Source organism: Dunckerocampus dactyliophorus, chromosome 2, assembly GCF_027744805.1.
Source record: "Dunckerocampus dactyliophorus isolate RoL2022-P2 chromosome 2, RoL_Ddac_1.1, whole genome shotgun sequence".
Classification (NCBI taxonomy): domain Eukaryota; kingdom Metazoa; phylum Chordata; class Actinopteri; order Syngnathiformes; family Syngnathidae; genus Dunckerocampus; species Dunckerocampus dactyliophorus.
The window spans coordinates 30,999,132-31,018,118 of NC_072820.1; the positions used below are offsets into that span (position 1 = coordinate 30,999,132).

General features: G+C 41.4%; 2 protein-coding genes across 6 annotated transcripts in view; one reads left to right on the plus strand and one right to left on the minus strand.

Moving 5' to 3' along the window:
- The window catches only part of LOC129177050 (A disintegrin and metalloproteinase with thrombospondin motifs 14), a 48,651-nt gene extending 45,052 nt beyond the window's left edge, over positions 1–3,599 (plus strand). For all 5 annotated transcript variants that reach the window (XM_054767744.1, XM_054767746.1, XM_054767745.1 and 2 more), the window contains 3 exons: positions 69–198; positions 1,613–1,711; positions 1,810–3,599. In XM_054767744.1, coding sequence (XP_054623719.1) covers positions 69–198; positions 1,613–1,711; positions 1,810–2,276 — 696 coding nt within the window. In that variant the 3' untranslated portion in view covers positions 2,277–3,599. The remainder of the gene's footprint in view (positions 1–68; positions 199–1,612; positions 1,712–1,809) is intronic.
- A 619-nt stretch (positions 3,600–4,218) lies between these two features.
- star2 (steroidogenic acute regulatory protein 2) lies at positions 4,219–13,086 on the minus strand. Its single transcript, XM_054766843.1, has 7 exons — positions 13,023–13,086; positions 10,909–11,016; positions 10,706–10,842; positions 10,312–10,470; positions 10,047–10,231; positions 4,414–4,510; positions 4,219–4,323 (listed from the first exon to the last, which is right to left on the minus strand). The coding sequence occupies exons 1-7, from the start codon at positions 13,084–13,086 to the stop codon at positions 4,219–4,221; spliced, it is 855 nt and encodes a 284-aa protein (XP_054622818.1).
- Between the last annotated feature and the right edge of the window lie 5,901 nt (positions 13,087–18,987).

An 18,987-nucleotide genomic window follows, 5' to 3' on the forward strand; every position in this document is an offset into this window, starting at 1 on the left:
CCAATCAAGTCATCTGTCTCTCATTTCATTAGGGTGCCATTAATGTGTCATTTTGTGTGATGTTGTAGTGCTCTGTTTCCTGCGGTGAGGGCATCCAGCAAAGGCAAGTGGTCTGCAAGGCTAGCGACAACACCGTGGGTGACTGTGAGGGCGACAAGCCAGAGACAGTCCTCATTTGCAAGCCGAGCTCTTGTCCAGGTAATTAAAGGAGGCACACTGAGCTTGATTGACACTGTATGACTCCACTGGCTTGTTTTAATGAACCGCAACTCAGGAAAAGAGAGAACATAATGGATTTGATTGGAGAAGTGTTTGTTTCAGAGATAATTATAATGATACAGCGGATGGGAAGTACATAGATATTGTGCAATATTATATAAAAGCTTTTTCCATAGAACAACAGACAGATTTTTAGCTGCGTGAATGGGGCTTACATGAAATGTCCTATTTCAGCATGTATGTGCAAGCTTCTACTCCTCAAGTGCTGCACACAAAAGGTTGGAAGTGTGTCAAAACATGCACCCCTACTGTGTTGTATGTGCTATTATTTTTCTATCAAATACACCTCTTTGTGGCGCTGGGGTGACATGAAATGTCTCACACAGGTCTACTAAGCACGGACTGTAACTTTAAAGGGTCACTGACATGATTTATCAACATTGCCTAAATATGTTGTCTATTGTTCATAATTATGTTCTACGTTGTTTGTTCTTTGAAAGCGAATGATAAATTCGCAAAAATTACATTTATTGTTCATGGCCGGTGCCTTGATGAGCTCCAGTCGCAGAAAAGAGGCGTTTTCCAGGTGACGTCAGCGCAGTCGAACTTCACAGGTAAACAAACATGGCGGGATATGAGACAGATGATGTTTACAGTGATTATAGCGAAGATTTGAGAGATGTGGCAATAGTTTTTGAGGAGGAAGAAACATCTGGAGATGAAATAGAGAACTTGCAGAACAGGGAATTAAACCGTATTTATTGGAACCCTGAGGATGAAACTAGCGTGTCTTATGTAGAGGTGTCCGATGTCAGAGACATGGAGATAAGATTGGTCGGCTTCAACACACAGAATGGTAGGTGTAAATTACCTTGGAGTTGCTTATCCTTCAATTATTGTTTTAAATCTGCTTCTTAATGAAAATCAAGGGGTCTTTCCAACCTTTTTTTGTGTATTTCGTCGCCGCCCCACCCCCCACCTTCAACATACCGCTGTGAAAGTATGTTTTATAACATGTATACTGCTTTGAATGCTTGTCCCTATGGTGGCATTTAGTGGACCATACGAACTCTCGGGTCTTACCTAGCAAAAAGCTGTTTTAGATGTTCTCGGGCCGGTGGTTGATTTGATCCGTGCCTGAGTTTGATTACTGTGTGCCCACCAGACCAAGTAACTGGAGTTGGATTCAAACCACAAAGTGCTAGGTTATTTCAGCCGCTTGTGTCTGTGACCTCTAGTAACCATCCACCAGGTGAGGGTGGGAACATAAATGAATCAATAAGTCCCAATCCACCCTTTTCTGATGAGGAGTGTGCCATGAGGACCAAATGTGCCCCTTGTTTGTTAGCCTCTTTTGGCACACTTTGACCAACATTGCGTTCTGTCTGTACAGGACAACCAGTGTCCCCTCTCAGCATGGACAACTCCACCATCAAAGATGAAGCTTTGCGCCAAAGAGCTCCTAGCAACCCTGTTATTAAAGTCTCCTCAAGTAAGCCTCGCCAGAAAATCAACCTTTCTTTTTAACTGGAGGAAGCTTTTTCAATCCAGTTCTCCTAATGTTCTCCTTCCTGCTCTTCCTATTTGTAGACGAGGCATGCCAGGGAGATAAATCGATTTTCTGTCAAATGGAGGTTCTGGCTCGCTATTGTTCCATCCCTGGATATAATAAGCTTTGTTGCGAATCTTGCAACAAAAACCTTGCGAGTCCGGCTTCCACCTCAGAGGAACCACAGACCTCCACACCTTCCCACTTGGCCTCCCTCCAGTCTGCTCGACCCACTGCTACCCGAAATCCCTTGCAAACCACTAAAACCAACAGCAGAGGACCGCGCTCCACGACCACTAGGCCGTCAACCACCATCGCCCCAGCGTCCATGGGCGGCAGCGCCCTCTACCGGGATACGACCGCTGACACTCTTCTACCTCCGACACTGCTGACAGCCGATGCCTCCAAGGAGCGCAGGCCCGACAGCACTTTAGGCCCGCTCGCCGCAAAGTCAAAAAGGGACCATTTAGGATCCGAGAGGGACTCCTCCGCGCATGAAGCCGCGTAGCGATGACGCACATCTCACATTTCTCCAGTGAGCAGACGGGCGATTACCTCATCCGACCTCTGAAAGAGCGAGGCTCCAGCTCTGTCCTTGGCGCTTCAAAGACAAAAAAAAACAAAGGTGCTGTAAACTGAAAGCAAAAATAATGTGATGACTGCTTCGCTTCCTTCGTGTTTGTTTCTGTGTACGGTTGTTGCTGTTTTTCCTCCACAAGTGCATCAGAACTACTAGTGAACTCGCGTCGTGAACATGTGGGAGGTGTTAGCAGTGTCGACTGTGGAGGCTAGCATACGTCACGGAGGTCATTTACAGACATTTGCTGTCAAATGCATGTATCTCCATTTTTTCCAGTTAAAAGTCTCACTTTAATTGGAGATACAAGGTTTCCTTTGGTGGAGCCACCTAATTACGCTAACGATAACAGTATAACATCGTTTTTTAACTTAACTGATCTCAGAAGCCTGTTTTTCTTCATGAAAATGCAGGAAAAAGTGAGAACCATTTCAAATATATGGTGCCCTAAGAATACTTTTTATTTGCTATTTGCCTTCTTGTTGGAGTTTTTAATGAGTTATTTAGCACTACCTTTGCTTATCAATACAATACAATTAGAATAAATCTTAAATATATCTGGGTTTATTTCCAAAAGACTTTCAAATAATGCCATTTTCTATGTATTTTTATTATTTCTCAAAGGTAATATTTCATTGAAAACACTAGACAGCTAACTTTTGAGTAATGTTACCTATAGAAAGGAAAATCCACCAAACGCAAAAGTATGCAATACTGTTTATCATTTAATACTTTATTCAAGTCCATAATAGCGTAAATGATAAGAGGGCAGCGTCTGGCCTCCACAGTCATCATCCCTGGCAGGAAGCATCATGGTTTCTTCGTCCCTGGTGCTTTGTTTTTGCTTTTCAAATCCAATGTTGGAGGTTTTTTTTGTGAGCCACGTCTACCGTCAGTACACGCCTGCCTTGGTGGAGGATCACTTATGCTTTAAAACCAACAGTACCATATTTCTTTTTCTAACTGATATCTATTTTTCAGATAATAATGTATATAGTGTAAATTCCCCCCATTAGAAAAAAAATTAACAAGTAAAAATAATAATGATGAGGGTGTGTGTGTGTGTGTGTGTGTGTGTGTGTGTGTGTGTGTGTGTGTTGGCAGCCAGAAGTGCAGTTGCTGGTATTGTGATGCCATTCCCGCCTTGCAGTGCATAACGTCATGTTTGTTGTATAGTTCTTGTATATACGTTGGTGATGAAAGCTTTAAATGTTAATATTTATTGAATTTTTAAGTGAAAAGTAAAAAAAACAAAGTGTCTAAAAAATGCAATGAGATTTGTGTGGTTTCTTTCATTGATTTGCATATGAAAAAGCTTATATAGTTTAATAAATGCTAGAATGCAATGTACACAAGGACAAAATGCTGCATATACTGTAAATTAGGGGTCACCAACCTGTCGATCGTGAGCTACAAGTTGATCTTTGGGAGCTTGCCGGTCGATCGCGAGAACATTTGAAAAAAATTGATCATCACATCAGTGCCCTCACCTCCCGGAGAGCGACCAACAGCACGCATTTTGTCCACTGAACACGCCCGTTCGCCACGCCGCTATTCAGGCAGCCCAGCAAGCAGCCCAGTCCTCAAAACCTGGCCGGTGGTACATTCGTACCACTAGCCTAATGAAGTGTCCAGTTGCAGCGGGCTTCAAAATGAACAAGCCAAGAGTTGCGTTCAAGCACTTTATTGACATCTGAGTCCGTCAGTGAAGTGATTGCCATTCTCTTACTGACAGGCCATCTTGATGACTGGCACATAATTTCCTATTTGAAAGTCCTCCTCCTGCTGCTGCTGCTCTCTGGCGTCTCCACTTCCTGCTGAGCATTCCTCATTGTTTGTCTTCTCAAGGGCCTGCGCCACCACAGCGAGCCTGTCAGCCCAAAGCCGCGCTCGCTGTGAGGCGCCCGCGAAGGTGCTTGGTGAAATCCAGCTGAGCTCGAGGCAAGGCCTGATTGACAACTGACTTTGGAAGCCAGCCCTACAGCAAAAGACACCACCATCTCTTTACCTTGATACAGTACATCGAGCTTAAATGATCATGTTATTACGTCATTGTTATTGTTATTACCTTGACATCCATGTTGAGGAGCCATGTGAGACGACTCCTTTGTGCCGAACCGTCGCCCATCGCCTCAATGACAATGCAAGTGGGCCCGTCCTCTGCTCTGTTGACATCGAATCGCTAATGAGATCGTTTCCAAGCAAGGCTGCAAATGTGTTTATTAGAAGCGTGTTTGCTGTTTTTATGCGCCGCTCCTTGACCTTTTGTCAAATGAGAAAAGCACAGGTCACACTGAGTGGGTTTAAGCGATTATTATTGTAATTGTTATTACACATTTTTGAATAATGAATCATAAATTATATATATTGTATAGTTAATATAAATTGTATAGATAAATCGATTCAGTAATTAAATGCTGGCTTGACTGAGTGATTGATAGATTGTAGTAGCTCACGTTCATTCATTTAAAAAAATAGAAAAAATATCATATTTTCTACATATATTCTATATATGTTTTGTCCCAAAAATATTTTGCTAACTGAATAATTACAATAAATAATAAAAAAGTAATTTAATTATTATAAATAATTTAAATAATTCAAATTTGACAAGAATAACTACAATTATTATTGTAATTCTATAAGCATAAAAAAATTATAGTAAAAAAAACCAATAATTTCCATTAATGTTCACCCAAACAACTGTCATTTCCCTACTGAAGTCATAAATCTAATAATTAAAATAACATATGAATAAAAATACAGTCAAACCTGTCTTAGCGGCCACCTTTATAAAACAACCACCTGCCTATAGCAGCCGCTGAAAAGTCCCCCGCAGTAATCCCCCGTCCTCTGCAGCTGTCCAACGCGGCCAGTGGCCACCCATTTTGTCTCCCTTGGTCAATATCTGACCGCATATAGCGGCCGGTTTTGTTTTTCAATCAATGAAGCCGTCGTGTGTAGACTTTAATTACTGAGTCCTAGCTCAGTCACAATCATTCACAAGATCCACACAAACTGTCAGTTGTTCCACATAAAAAAGCCGTCTTCTTTTGAGCTTGCTATTTCCTGGTCAAACATGTAACTTTAAGAGCATTTGCACCAAAACATTACCGCAAAGTAGGCTGGGAACAGGACGTGTTCCCAGCGACGCTACAATAAAAAAAAAAAAAACATACGCTAGCATGCATGCGGCAGCGGGAGCAAAACTGAGTTGGGTTGTACTTAATTGAAGTATTTTAGAATGTACTCACGTTATTTTTCATCAATCCTCATCCACAAATCTATCAAAGTCCTCATCTTCAAGCCCCACTACAAATGACACCGTTTATTTCCTGGTGTGCACTGGTCAATACTGTAATGCCGCTTGTTGTGGGGAAGGAGAGACTCACGTCGCCGATGCACTTTAATGGCTTTATTAACAGCGGAGAACACTGCAGGACTTTACATCCACGCCAACATAAACACACTTCCCAACTCTCTCCAAACTCACAGCTAGCACTGAGCCTAGCTCTCCTGCTCAGGACGCCCACCGTCACTTCCCGTCACTTCCTGATTAACTAAAGCTGTAATGACACTCTGCCGTATAAAAAGTAAAATATTAAAAACAAGCGTAAGACATTACTAGCACAGCTTTGTTCTGTGGGTGGTGGATATATTCTATCAGTTCTTATTAAGCCTCTAGCTTCCTCTAAGTAAGTAAAAACCTTGGCTATGATCGCACTACATTGTCATGTAGACCTACAAAGTACACTTGGAAGAACAAGAGGTGAATAAATGTATTGCAACTGATGTGAAACTGATGAGGGGTAGGATTAAATAAGCTTTGCTTCTTCCTACTCCTTTTTGGACATGCAAAATTGTGAATTGTACTATGTGATGTGCTACTGTTTGACTCATGCATGTTCAGGATTAAAACCATGAACCATGATAATAACAAGCCTAGTAGTGCTGTACAACTTTTATCCGCAGTCCGCAGTGCCCTCTACTGGTCAACATTATTATTATTATTATTATTTTCCCTTTTTTTTTTTTTCCTCTACTGGTCAACATTCAAACTGGACGTCAACCTGTCTATAGAGGCCACCTGTCTATAGCGGCCACTTTTGCACACTCCCTCTAGTGGCCGCTATAGACAAGTTTGACTGTATGTAATCATTCTACTAATTGTTATTAATTACTATCTGTATAAATCTAAATTTGTATTATTTATATACTGTACATATTTAATTTTATCGGCTCATATAAATCAGGAGTGTCCAAAGTTTTTCCACAGGGGGCCGCATAGTGACGCTCAAAGGATGCGGGGGGCCACTTTGATATATTTATATATCAGATATATACAGTATATATATTAGGGCTGTCAAAAATAACGCGTTAACGGTTAACTAACGTATTTAATTAATCACATTAAATTTGTTAGTGTCATTAACGCATGCGCACCAGAGCAAGTGCTCTCTGTTATGATGGCAGACGGAGTTCAAGCGCAGTGGAGCAATCCCCACACGGTCACACAGAGTCTGACACTCTTTAATAACTTTATTCTGACCTGAACACAACAACAGCAGTACAATTCCAACACCGTATACTGTGTGTATCTCCAACTCACACGTCTCTAGTCTGTTCATCCTGGGAACGACACTCCCTCATTCTCACTACAAGAACGCAATGCATTCAGGGACACTCCGATCATCCCAAAAATGGCTTTATAATGTGTGTGTGTGTGTGTGTGTGTGTAAATAAACAGGAAGATAAAGAAAAACATGAAGTGCATATTCTTATCACTCACGTCGTCTTATTTCAGATGTACATTTTGCTACATTTAAGTATACTTGAAAATACACTGTACTTGAAAATACACTGAAAAGAAGTATATATATATATATATATATATATATATATATATATATATATATATATATATATATACACACCCATTTTTACTGTATTTAATGAAGAGAAAGATCAATGACAGGACAGGATTATATATATTTGTAAGTATTAACAGCTCCAAATGAACTGAATATGTCAATCAAGTTAAAGACACCACACAAGTCTAAAAATCTATTTGTCTAACTCTCGTCTCTTTAATGGTAGCAGAACATTTGAATCACACTTTAAACCCTGTTATAATGAGCAATGAGGGGTTGCGTTCAAAGACATCATGTAATTTAAGGTAAATTACATTTTTTCAGTGTAATTTCCAGCATACCTAAATGTAGCAAATTGTACATCTGAATGAACCCTTTAGGCGCCAGAGTTTTTTCAGGAAAATATTCAATTCAGTCGCGCTGCCGCTCGCAGCCGTGAGCTTGTAGCGGCACTTCAAACTCATTAAACTCCTTAACAGTTACTAAGTGAGTGATAAGAATATCCAATTCATGTATTCTTTATCTTCCTGTTTATTTATACACACGCACGCAATATAAGGCCTTTTTTGTGATGTTCGGAGTGTCTCTGAATGCATCATGTTCTTGTGATGAGAATGAGAACTACTGAACGAACTAGAGACGTGTGTGAGTTGGCCATACATACAGTGTATGGTGTTGGAATTGTACTGCTGTGTGTGTTCAGGTCAGAATGAAGTTATAAAACTGTCCCACTCCCGTCCGCCGTCGTAGCAGAGAGGCATGCTTGCTCTGGTGCGCATGCGTTAATTACACTCAAATATTTAACCTAATTAATGAAATAAAAAATTAGTTACCGCTGTTAACGCGTTATTTTTGACAGCCCTAATATATATATATATATATATATATATATATATATATATATATATTTTTTTTTAATTTTAAATAAAAATGCTAATATACTGTATATATACTGCTCAAAAAAATAAAGGAACACTTGGAAAACACATCAGATCTAAACTGGGGGGAAAATGATGTTGAATATCTTTCCTGATAATAAGTGGGTGATGTATTAGTAACAAAATGATGCCACATCATTTGATAGAAATGAAAATGATCACCCTATAGAGGGGGGAAATCAAAGACACCCCAAAAATGAAAGTGAAAAAATGATGCAGCACACTGGTCCATTTTGCTAAAATGTCATTGTAGCAACTCAAAATGATTCTCAGTAGTTTGTGTGGCCCCCACGTGCTTGTACGCATGCCTGACAACGTCGGGGCATGCTCCTAATGAGACTACGGATGGTGTCCTGGGGGATCTCCTCCCAGATCTGGACCAGGGCATCCATGAGCTCCTGGACAGTCTGAGGAGCAACCTGGCGGCGCCGGATGGACCTAAACATAATGTCCCAGAGGTGTTCTATTGGGTTTAGGTCAGGTGAACGTGGGGGCCAGTCAATGGTATCAATTCCTTCATCTCCAGGAACTACCTGCATACACTAGCCACATGAGGTCGGGCATTGTTGTGGACCGGGAGGAACCCAGGTCCCACTGCACCAGCGTAGGTTCTGACAATGGGTCCAAGGATTTCATCCAGATACCTAATCTCAGTCAGGGTGCTGTTATCTAACCTGTAGAGGTCTGTGCATCCTTTCAGGGATATGCCTCCCCAGACCATCACTGACCCACCACCAAACCGGTCATGCTGAATGATGTTGCAGGCAGCATAACGTTCTCCACGGCATCTCCAGACCCTTTCACGTCTGTCGCATGTGCTCAGGTTGAACTTGCTCTCATCAGTGAAGAGCACAGGGCACCAGTGGTGTAGTTGCCAATTCTGGTGGTCTATGGCAAATGCCAATCGAGCTCTACGGTGCTGGGCAGTGAGCACAGGGCCCACTACAGGACGTCGGGCCCTCAGGCCACCCTCATGGAGCCTGTTTCTGATTGTTTGGTCAGAAACATTCACACCAGTGGCCTGCTGGAGGTCATTTTGTAGGGCTCTGGCAGTGCTCATCCTGTTCCTCCTTGCACTAAGGAGCATACTGTATACCGATCCTGCTGAGGGTTGAAGGACCTTCTACGGCCCTGTCCAGCTCTCCTGGAGTAACTACCTGTCTCCTGGAATCTCCTCCATGCGTCCAGGTACCGCAGTGATGCCCTGGTCCAGATCTGGGAGATCCCCCAGGACACCATCCATAGTCTCATTAGGAACATGCCCCGACGTTGTCAGGCATGCGTACAAGCACGTGGGGGCCACACAAACTACTGAGAATCATTTTGAGTTGCTACAATGACATTTTGGCAAAATGGATTAGTCTGCTGCATCATTTTTTCACTTTCATTTTTGGGGTGTCTTTGATTTCCCCCCTCTATAGGGTGATCATTTTCATTTCTATCAAATGATGTGGCATCATTTTGTTACTAATACATCACCCACTTATTATCAGGAAAGATGTTCAACATCATTTTCCCCCCAGTTTAGATCTGATGTGTTTTCCAAGTGTTCCTTTAATTTTTTTGAGCAGTGTATAAAGACAGAGCTTTGTTTTGTTATTAGTTATCAACATTTCAACTACTTCTCTTTACATTTTCCCCTTTTTTCTATTTTTCCCATTTTTTTTGGTTTAATTTTATTGCCACAATGTGCCTCGGGCCGATAAAAAACAAGCTGCGGTCCGCAAATGGCCCCCAAGCTGCACTTTGGACACCCCTGATGATATAATATAACATTCATTAATTTGAGTTTTTTTTTTTTTCTAAAACACCCCCAAAATAAATGCATCTTGAAAAAAGTCAAAGACGCTATTCAGTAGAACTGCTCATCAAACATTAGCATGCTAGCATACCTAACAAAGCCTGCCAACGGTGGGAAGGCGTCCAGCTGAATGGCGCCCCCTCCCAGATAAATGCGTGACTTTCGTTTGCAGCTGTGCCTCACGCTCAGGAAGTCCCTCTGACCAATCAGATTCCCCACCGCCTGCACCGACACTTCGTGCGTGACCATTGTTTCCGGCCCGGCTCGCTTGAGAACCTAGGACGGGAAGACTTCGGTCACATTTGGACAGGTGATGCCCAACATGGGATGAATGCTGGATTGGTTTGCTTGCTTACTTTAACATGCTGAATGCTCGGGTTCCACTGGTGCATCTCCTCCACTCTGTCAAACAGGATGTCGTAGAGCTCGTCCAGGTTGGCATCCAGGACTGCCTCAAGCCGGAACACCTTCCTGGACCCTTGGATCACTTTGCTGTAGATCACATCTCCGTTGCTCTGAAGGCCACAACAACCAGAAGAAGATTAACACAAAGAAACAGGGAGGGGAAATTAATGAATAAAAACAATAAAATGTATTACCATGAATTAATAAAAATATAAAATATATACATGAGAAAAGTAATATTTTGGGGGAAATTTTGATAGGCTTTAGGATTCCAGAAGGAATATTATAAAACAACAAAATATCATTGTGAATGAGATGGAACACCTTCCATCACTCCCATCCTACCTCAGAGACCTCCACTTTCCATCCATCTTTCTGCTCCAGCACGCCAAGAGCCTCGTTCATTGCTTCACGGCCTTGCCGCACAAACAACTGCTGCTCGCCTCTTGCTGCTAAAGCGTCGGCATCGACTCGTTGGGGCCCTGAGGAAGATTGCACGATTATTTTTCAGCAGTGACCGCTTATTTGACTTGCTTCTTTGCTTGTACCGTCATAGCTTAAAGTGGCCAGCGTCTTCATGCGCCATGTCACATGTCCCCCCTGCTGCAGGTGAGAAAACTCCTGGCCTATGACTGCCATGGCTGTGCGCGGAAGTCCTGCAGGAAAAAAAAAGAGGATTTCGGATGTTTACATGTGAGGACCGACTATGCCTTTTTTCCAGTTGCCCTATATTACACTGCAAAAAACAAGCTAGTAGGAGATTTGGACATATTATAAGACTTTTATGATTTAGTCTTATCTTACAGTTAAGATGCATTCATTTTGTTCTGCTCAAACATCTTTCATTTAGCTCCGAATTGTTGTCCTTTCTTTAAAATTCCAATTTCTGTAAAGTAATAATTATTAATTATGATAATTATTCATCAGGAAACATCACAAGTGAAATAAAATGTAGATATCTAGATTCCAGATTCAAGAGTTTTATTGTCATATGCATGGTAAAACAGGCAGTTATACCATGCAATGAAAATCTTATTCTGTTCATTCTCCCAAGAAAAGAAAGAAAACACAAGAAAAAGAATAAGAACATAAGAAACATAAATACTAATAAATTAAGCAACAACAACGGAAGAGACATCTAAACTATATAGCTGATCAGACTCCTGCACAGATTGTAGCAGTTTCAGTATTTCAAATATTTATATTGTTCACTGTTTTTCATTTTTGCCATTTTAACAAGCAAACACGTGAGCAATTTGTTTGCTCGGCCACTTGTTGCTGGGCAGAAGTCTAAAGGATCAGGCCAATCTGTCCCATAGGTTGAATAAAAAAATGACGGCTTATGCTAGCCACGCCCCACTGTGGAAAGATGGCGCCTCCTGACCGGTAGGACAATTTGACTGGTTGAACAATTACAATTTAAACAGCACAAGGAGCACATCAAGCAGCACACGAACAGGAGGGAGGGAGACAGGTTGCCGAGACACAGAAAGGGTGAGGGTAAAATCAGACCCTAAAGCTGAGGCACGTGTTTTTTTAAGCCAATCTTCAGTGAAGACACAGCTGCTAGCTGGATGCTGCTCTTTCTTTTTGTTTGGCACTTTTTAATTTATGTTTTGTTGGAGGTATATGGCAAAAGTGGCTCCACCAACCCAAGCTTTGTGCTCAAGATGCAACTCAACAAAACCTAACATCCGCAATCAGACTTAATTGGTCCCACGACGGTGGTTATCAACTTACTTTGTCAAGTCCTGTTTTCGGCTTTGTGCTAAGTACGCGTTCACATGAAAGGGGGCGTTTGACGTCATATTATTCTACTTCCGCTGAAAAGTGAAGCGATCCCAGCCATTGTATTTTACAAAAACTGAGTAACTAATTATTTTGGAGCGTTATGAGGAGTTCCCAAAAGATTATAACTGCTAAAAGCAACACTGTCACCTCCAATACAGCGATGGAGGACTGCTGGCATGCTAGCATGAAGTGTGTAAATGCAAGTTAACACTGATTATTATAAAAACTATACCCTACTAGTCTTTTCATTTATCAACACTCAACATTACACAACTTTGACATATTAACACTTATCCATTTAAAAAATAAATACATTGGAGCAACAACTTTCGTTTTTGAAGTTACAGTATAAGTTCATTAAATATTTTAATCTGCTGTATCTCGTTGTGACCACTAGATGGCAGTGTTTTGTACGCGGGACGCGTACTGTACGCGTCCTGTCACGCTGTCCCGTTATGAATGCAGGTAAGTTAGAGGATTGTTTGTTTGAGCTGCCGTTTTATAATGCATTATCATGCATATTTGTAATAGGAGCGTTTTTTACACAAGATATAGTTATGATAGTTTCTGCACAATATTTTGGTGTAAAATTAGCATATTCTCGAGCTGCAAAGCACGTTTTTATCCACAGGATGTGATGTGACATAGTTTTACAGTGCAGGTATGTTGCAGTATGTAAATGTGTTCACATAAAGCTCATGGGTAACATATATTGGTTATTTTGAAGAAATGTCAAATGCTAAAAAACAAGCAGAAGAACACACTGAGCAATTCACCGAACCTGCCCAGAGTTGGCTTTACGGTACGGTTAAAAAATGGTCTGCCCAGTTGCAGGTGTTGTTGATGTGTATGCAAACAAAGAGCTGCTCACCTGCCAGACTCCTGAGGTGCGGGTAGGAAATTCCACAGCAGAGCTTGATGACGGCAGGCAGCATGTTGTGCGTTCGTCTGCGGTGCCTCGCTGCTCTTTTTATTTGGACCTGTGAAGGACGCTCTTTACAGATAAGATGCCGGGCCGAAAAAGCTTTGCTCATTTTTTTTTCTGAAGGCCAAATGTTTTTTTTCTTATGCTAAAGTAGACTGTAGGTACTTCAATTAGAGATATAATGTTAATGCACTGGAGGGCAAAGTGGGAGCTTTGTATGCTTTGAATCTAATCACTGTCTTCAAAGGCCGTCTGTCATACGCTACACCAGGGGTCACCAACACGTCACCCCTAAGGGCCACATCAGTCGCCTAAAAATCTAAAAATAGCTCAAATAGCGCCACTTACCAGTAAGCTGCATCAATTTTTTGTGGTTGCTATTGTTTAAATCACACTTACATGTAAACTGGAAATGACAACATTGCAGCGACCCTGAAGTTATGCTGATATACATGTTTGTGTTCTGTTGTCTGACTGTTTTGGGTTGCCATGGGCGCCGCCATCTTTGATTACGCCCCGATCGCTGGCACCCATCTTCGTTACCACCTGTTCTCACGCACCGCTTAGCGCTCAATGAACCAAGGCCGGCATCTGAAGCGAGCCGCCTGACTGTCGAAGGCGAGCAGCGTGCCCTGCCTGTCGTCGCCACATATCATCAACAGCAACGTCCATCACCTCCTCCTTGACTCACCGCCGCCTTCACCACACTGTGCCGCCATGCCGTCTGGTGTTTCACATCTTATATGATTTCTTAGAACTGCTGTAGAAGTGATCATTAGAAAATGTTCAATTTGAACAAGCACGTAGAGGAAAATATAGAAATAGTTGCTTATTGATATCTGACTAGGGATGCAACTAACGACTATTTTCTTACTCGGTTAATCAACTAATCAGTCAGGCCAGGCGTGTCCAAACCTTTTCACAGAGGGCCATATCCTGAAAAATCAAAGGGCCAGGCAAGGACCACTTTTGTTACTTTGTACAGCAACACACAAGTTATGTTTTTCAAGAAAAAAAATGCATCTCAGCTTTGTGATACAGGTGAAAAAGCATATACTGTAGTATGAACACTAGTCGTGGGCTTTTTTTCCCACTTTTGTGGTTGTTTTTTTTTCCAAGAATTTCAACTTTCTTCTTACATAATCTTTGTATATTTTCTTCTCATATAATTATAATTTTATTCCCATAATATTTTGACTTTATTCCCATAATATTATAACTTTTTTCCCCCAACCCAATGTTCCAAAAATTTTTTGTTTGTTTGACTTTTTAAAAAATAATATATTTTCTCTTTAATATTTCAACTTTATGCAACTAAATGACATTATTTTTTAAAAGTTTATTCTTGTAAAATTGCAACTTTTTTTCTTGCCAGAAAAAAACTTATTTCTTTAAAGGGATAGTTAAGATTTTTTTACACAAAGTTGTAGGACATCCCCATCAGCAGTGTAGTGCATCAGCGGTTACTTACCCCCCCACTTGGTCCCGTGAGCCAAGTTCTGGTCGGATTTCGGTGAGAAATGTAGTTCCGGTTAGTTGGTGGGCCACTTAAGTAAAGAGTTTGGCTTCAAAACAATATTCTTCAAAAGTAATACATTTCCTCATAATAATACAACGTTATTCTTGTAAAATTGTGACTTTTTCTCGTTCGATTACAACTTTTTTCTTAATATGATGACTTTGTTCTAAAATTAATAAGAATTAATTAATTCATCAATTAAAATTCCCGCTCATTTTTCCATTTTTGCAGGGTTTTTTTTGTTTTCTTTGAAATTCTATTTTTAAAATGTGCTGCGGGCCTATAGAAAAACAGACGTGGGCTGCAAACGGCCTCAGGGCTGCACTTTGGACACCCCTGCCATAGACGGACCAAATCAATATGAACCAAACATCAACAGTTCGTGATTTGGTCCCCAACATATCAGAAAAGATGCAAACATTTCTGTCACTGTTTTCTGAATTCAAAGCTGATCTTGTTTTATGTTTGTTGTGAATATCTAAAACACAAAGATGATAGGCCTGCTTTCATGGATGACTAAGGAAATTTAAAAATATTCACGTCGTAGAGGCTGAAATCAAATATTTACATTTTTAAATTTAAAAAAACAGATTAATCCAAAAACAAAAAGTTGTCCATTAATTGAATAATCAATTAACCATCGAATAATTGTTGCAGCTCTAGTGTTGACATGCTTTTCTCGTCATTTCCATGTTAGCCATTAGCCATTATACTGTCAGTTACATGCTATTTACATTAGCATCTGCTTGGTTGGATATTGAATTTACTGCATTGCTCACTGAGCGGACGTTCAACAAGATTTGCTGATGTATGTATGACTTTTGATGCAGAACTTTTAAGGTTAAACGCCAATTTGTGCCACTTTTGGTGGCATTTGAGTCCACTTGTTTGTCTCGGCTCTCTGCATCGATCTGAGTGAGGGCTTGCCAGGTTTCTGTATCAGTGTGCGAGCGTGGCTGAGCAGCTAACAAGCAGCTGTCTCTTATCGACGCCGCGGCCAATTGCCGTCCTTGCACGCAAGGTCTTATGACGCCAATACTGAACTTCACCTACTGGTCGGGGGCAGATGAACCCAAATGGCGTTCGCAGGTGCGGAGGAGGGCATCGAGCGTGCAGCAGTGAGGCGACTGAAGGCATAACATTTTTATCTTGTAGTTTGCCAACTTGCACCCACTTGCTTCTCTAGGAGACTGCTAACGAGTGATGGGTGGATGGACGCCAAAATATCGATACTACTGAGATGTCCAATACTGGTATGTTACAATATTTTAACACATTTTTGGAGAGAGGGAAGCAGATAGAATGAAATACGTGACATTATATAATTTCAGCTTGGCTGTCACACATTGCACACATTGCTACTAAATCCTCAACAAACTATTATGCCCGTGCATTAAGGAAGACGCAGTTGCCAAGTTAAGACGAGCTAGGAGCAAGAATAAATGTAATGTACGTCTCATCGTTATTTCACTGGGAACTTGCATGTCAGCGGACAGCATAAAACGCTCGTTTGCATGAAGAAGCGGTAAAAGACAACACGGCGTAAACACACTCATACAGCCTGAGTTGGACACACACGGTCGCACTAGCATGCTCTGCTAAACTAAACTAACAATGCGAGCTTCCATTCATGCTCTGTAAGACAGGAGTTTTGAAGTTTTTTGGTCACCTTTTTCCAGTGTTTCAGGTCGCTGTTTCAACATGTTTAGCTCGGGAGGTGGTGGGGTTTGTAATGAGATTTCACCACGATTGGGCGGGCCGGCAGGGAAATACCTCCCCACAGAAACATTCCTTCTCCTCACAATGACAGCATTTCATTCATATGTCAATTTGCACGAGATTCCGCGTTTAACAGTAATTTTTTTTTATTGGCCAATTCAGCGATTCCGTTAACACGGAAATCATACCACACTATATCCATTTGAGTTCTGTAGTGATCAGTTTTCATTGTATAGTAATGTAGCAACCCATGTCTGTCCTGTCTACTTCACAATAGAAGCAAAGTATTGTAAAGTATTTTATTTTGTATACCTGAGTGACTGATCAGCAAAAATGTTAACGATCAGCATCTAACTTGTGGTGTACTGTTTGATTTGATATTGCTAGTGTATTATTTAATTCCCAGAATGTTGCTTTGCCAAATCAGTTTTGGTATCAGCGATACGGACCTCTGCTTTACTTGTGTATCGGTAGGTAACATTTTGATCGTTTGTTTTGAATGCTGTCTGCTTTCATGGAGCCTGAAAATGCACATTTCAAACGTTTTTGGAAAACAACAATCCATGTATGCGGTAGGCACGTGATGCTGTAATCTCGTGAGAGTGTACATGACACACATAAGACAGACAAGCGGAACATAGCACCCTCAAAACAATCTAAACTATTAAAACATCCGCAAAGGTTAAACCGACATATTGAACAGTTTACATTTTTACCAAGTCAAACCTGGAGGATTACATCGACGAGAGGTTTGATCGTCCAGTCACGGGCAAACCATCCAAGACGCCAACTTCTAAGCGGTGCCGCCCGGAGGACTCATCTGGACAAGTGTTGCCACCAGGCACTGACATCAGAGACATCCTCGATTCCATCGACACGAGGCTGATTTGCTTGGAGAGCCGCCTCGCACACGTTGAGGTACCAGGCCAGGCCATTCCTGAATCTCTGAACTTCAGCCACAAGCAGATTGTCTCCTTGGTCGCAGCCCTCCGTGAGTCGTGAAGTCCCTCACCGACTGAGTTTCACAGCTCTCCCAAGAAAATAAAACCGTGAAGGAGATGATCCTAGACCTCCAGGTTCAGAGCATGCGGGACAATGCGGGAATCCCGGAGGAATTTGTGAGGGCCTTCATGGTGAGACAGCTCAAACTCCCAGCGGACGTCGTCCAAAACATCACCTTTCACCACATTCACCGGCTGGGAGCCAAAAAGCCTGACTGCTGAAGGCCGAGACCCAGCGTGGCTAAGTTTGAATTGATCATCTTAATATGGTAATTGATCATCTGTAATGAACGGGTAACCTTTTTTTTTTCATATTAAAATGCCTGCGGATTAATATTTTACAGCACACACCTTTAGTTATTGTCTGCAGTCTGCTCTTACATTAGCCCCTATTTTCCTCTCTTTTGTCACGTTACCTCACCCAATGTATGTACAACCCCTCTTCTTCTTCTTTCCCTTCTGTTTCTTTCACATAACCTCTTGTTTACCAGCTGTCCGTCTTCATCAGCATGTCACTACAGATCACACACACTCATACAGTCAAAGAACGATTCAAACCCATTCAAATATTGCACACAAAGACACACACATCTGATATAGATATTTACATCGCCTCCACGAACAGATGGCCGGACATTCTCCTTCAGGATTTTTTGGTAGACAGCAGAATTCATGGTTCCATTTATCACAGCAAGTCTTCCAGGTCCTGAAGCAGCAAAACAGCACCGGGCCATCACACTACCACCACCATATTTTACTGTTGGTATGATGTTCTTTTTCTGCACTATGCAGGGTTGCTTCTTGAGACGTCATCTGTACTTCTGTGAAAAATGTGTCGGACGTTTTTTCACAGAAGTACAGATGACGTCTCAAGAAGCCTTTCCCTCGATGGACAACACCTGTACGACTGAGAGCCTACACAGACATTATGTTGTCCACTCTCTCCCTCACTGTTTGCTATCTTTATTTCTTTATTGAACCTCTTGCAGCCGCAAATCGACAACATGGAAATATTAAAGGTATCCACACAACAAGTGAGGCATGTGCCTCTCCTGGTTAAGGCAGGCACGTTTGCATTTCAAAGTTTTGCGTTTGAAATACCGCGAGAGTGCGGATGTGTTCACTCCAGCCTTGTGAAAAGTGCTACCTCTTATACTGTAACAGGGTCCTATAGAGCCCTGCCTGTTACATACACATGCAAAAACTATGTGATTTGTAACTTATTTTTCAAATAAAATTCTGGCCCATATTTCCAATATTGATATGCATTTACATAAAATTCCATGTAGTTATTTACGAATGGATGTTACAGTGATGGTGATGCCAATCTTATCATTATGGTTAATATATTCATTACTACTGTTGCCACTAACAAGTATAACTGTATCAATACAGTATCATCACTGTGGCTGTTCATGTTATTTTGTTATTTCTTAAGTGGACTGTATGACTGTCATTGACATTTGTTGATGTAGTCCTGTTGTTGGTTTCTGCTGTTCTGTTATTATTGTTGCCTTGTTGTTGTTGTCTCTCTTTGTATTGCCCCCCCCTCTTGTGCCCGCACTCCCCCCTCTGTCTTCCCTCCCTCTTCTTCTCTATGCTGTCCTGCTCCGGTCCGGCTGCTCCAAATTTGCATAACAATAAACATCAAATAAAGTCAAGTAAAATCTAT

Excerpts from the sequence above, each read along its gene's own strand:
- star2 (XM_054766843.1), bottom strand. The coding sequence starts at position 13,086 with ATGCTGCCTGCCGTCATCAAGCTCTGCTGTGGAATTTCCTACCCGCAC. Across the intron at positions 10,471-10,705 it reads GGAAAGTGGAGGTCTCTGAG|AGCAACGGAGATGTGATCTA; the intron begins GTAGGATGGGAG and ends TGTGGCCTTCAG. Across the intron at positions 4,511-10,046 it reads CCGTTGGCAGGCTTTGTTAG|AGCAGAGGACGGGCCCACTT; the intron begins GTATGCTAGCAT and ends CGATGTCAACAG.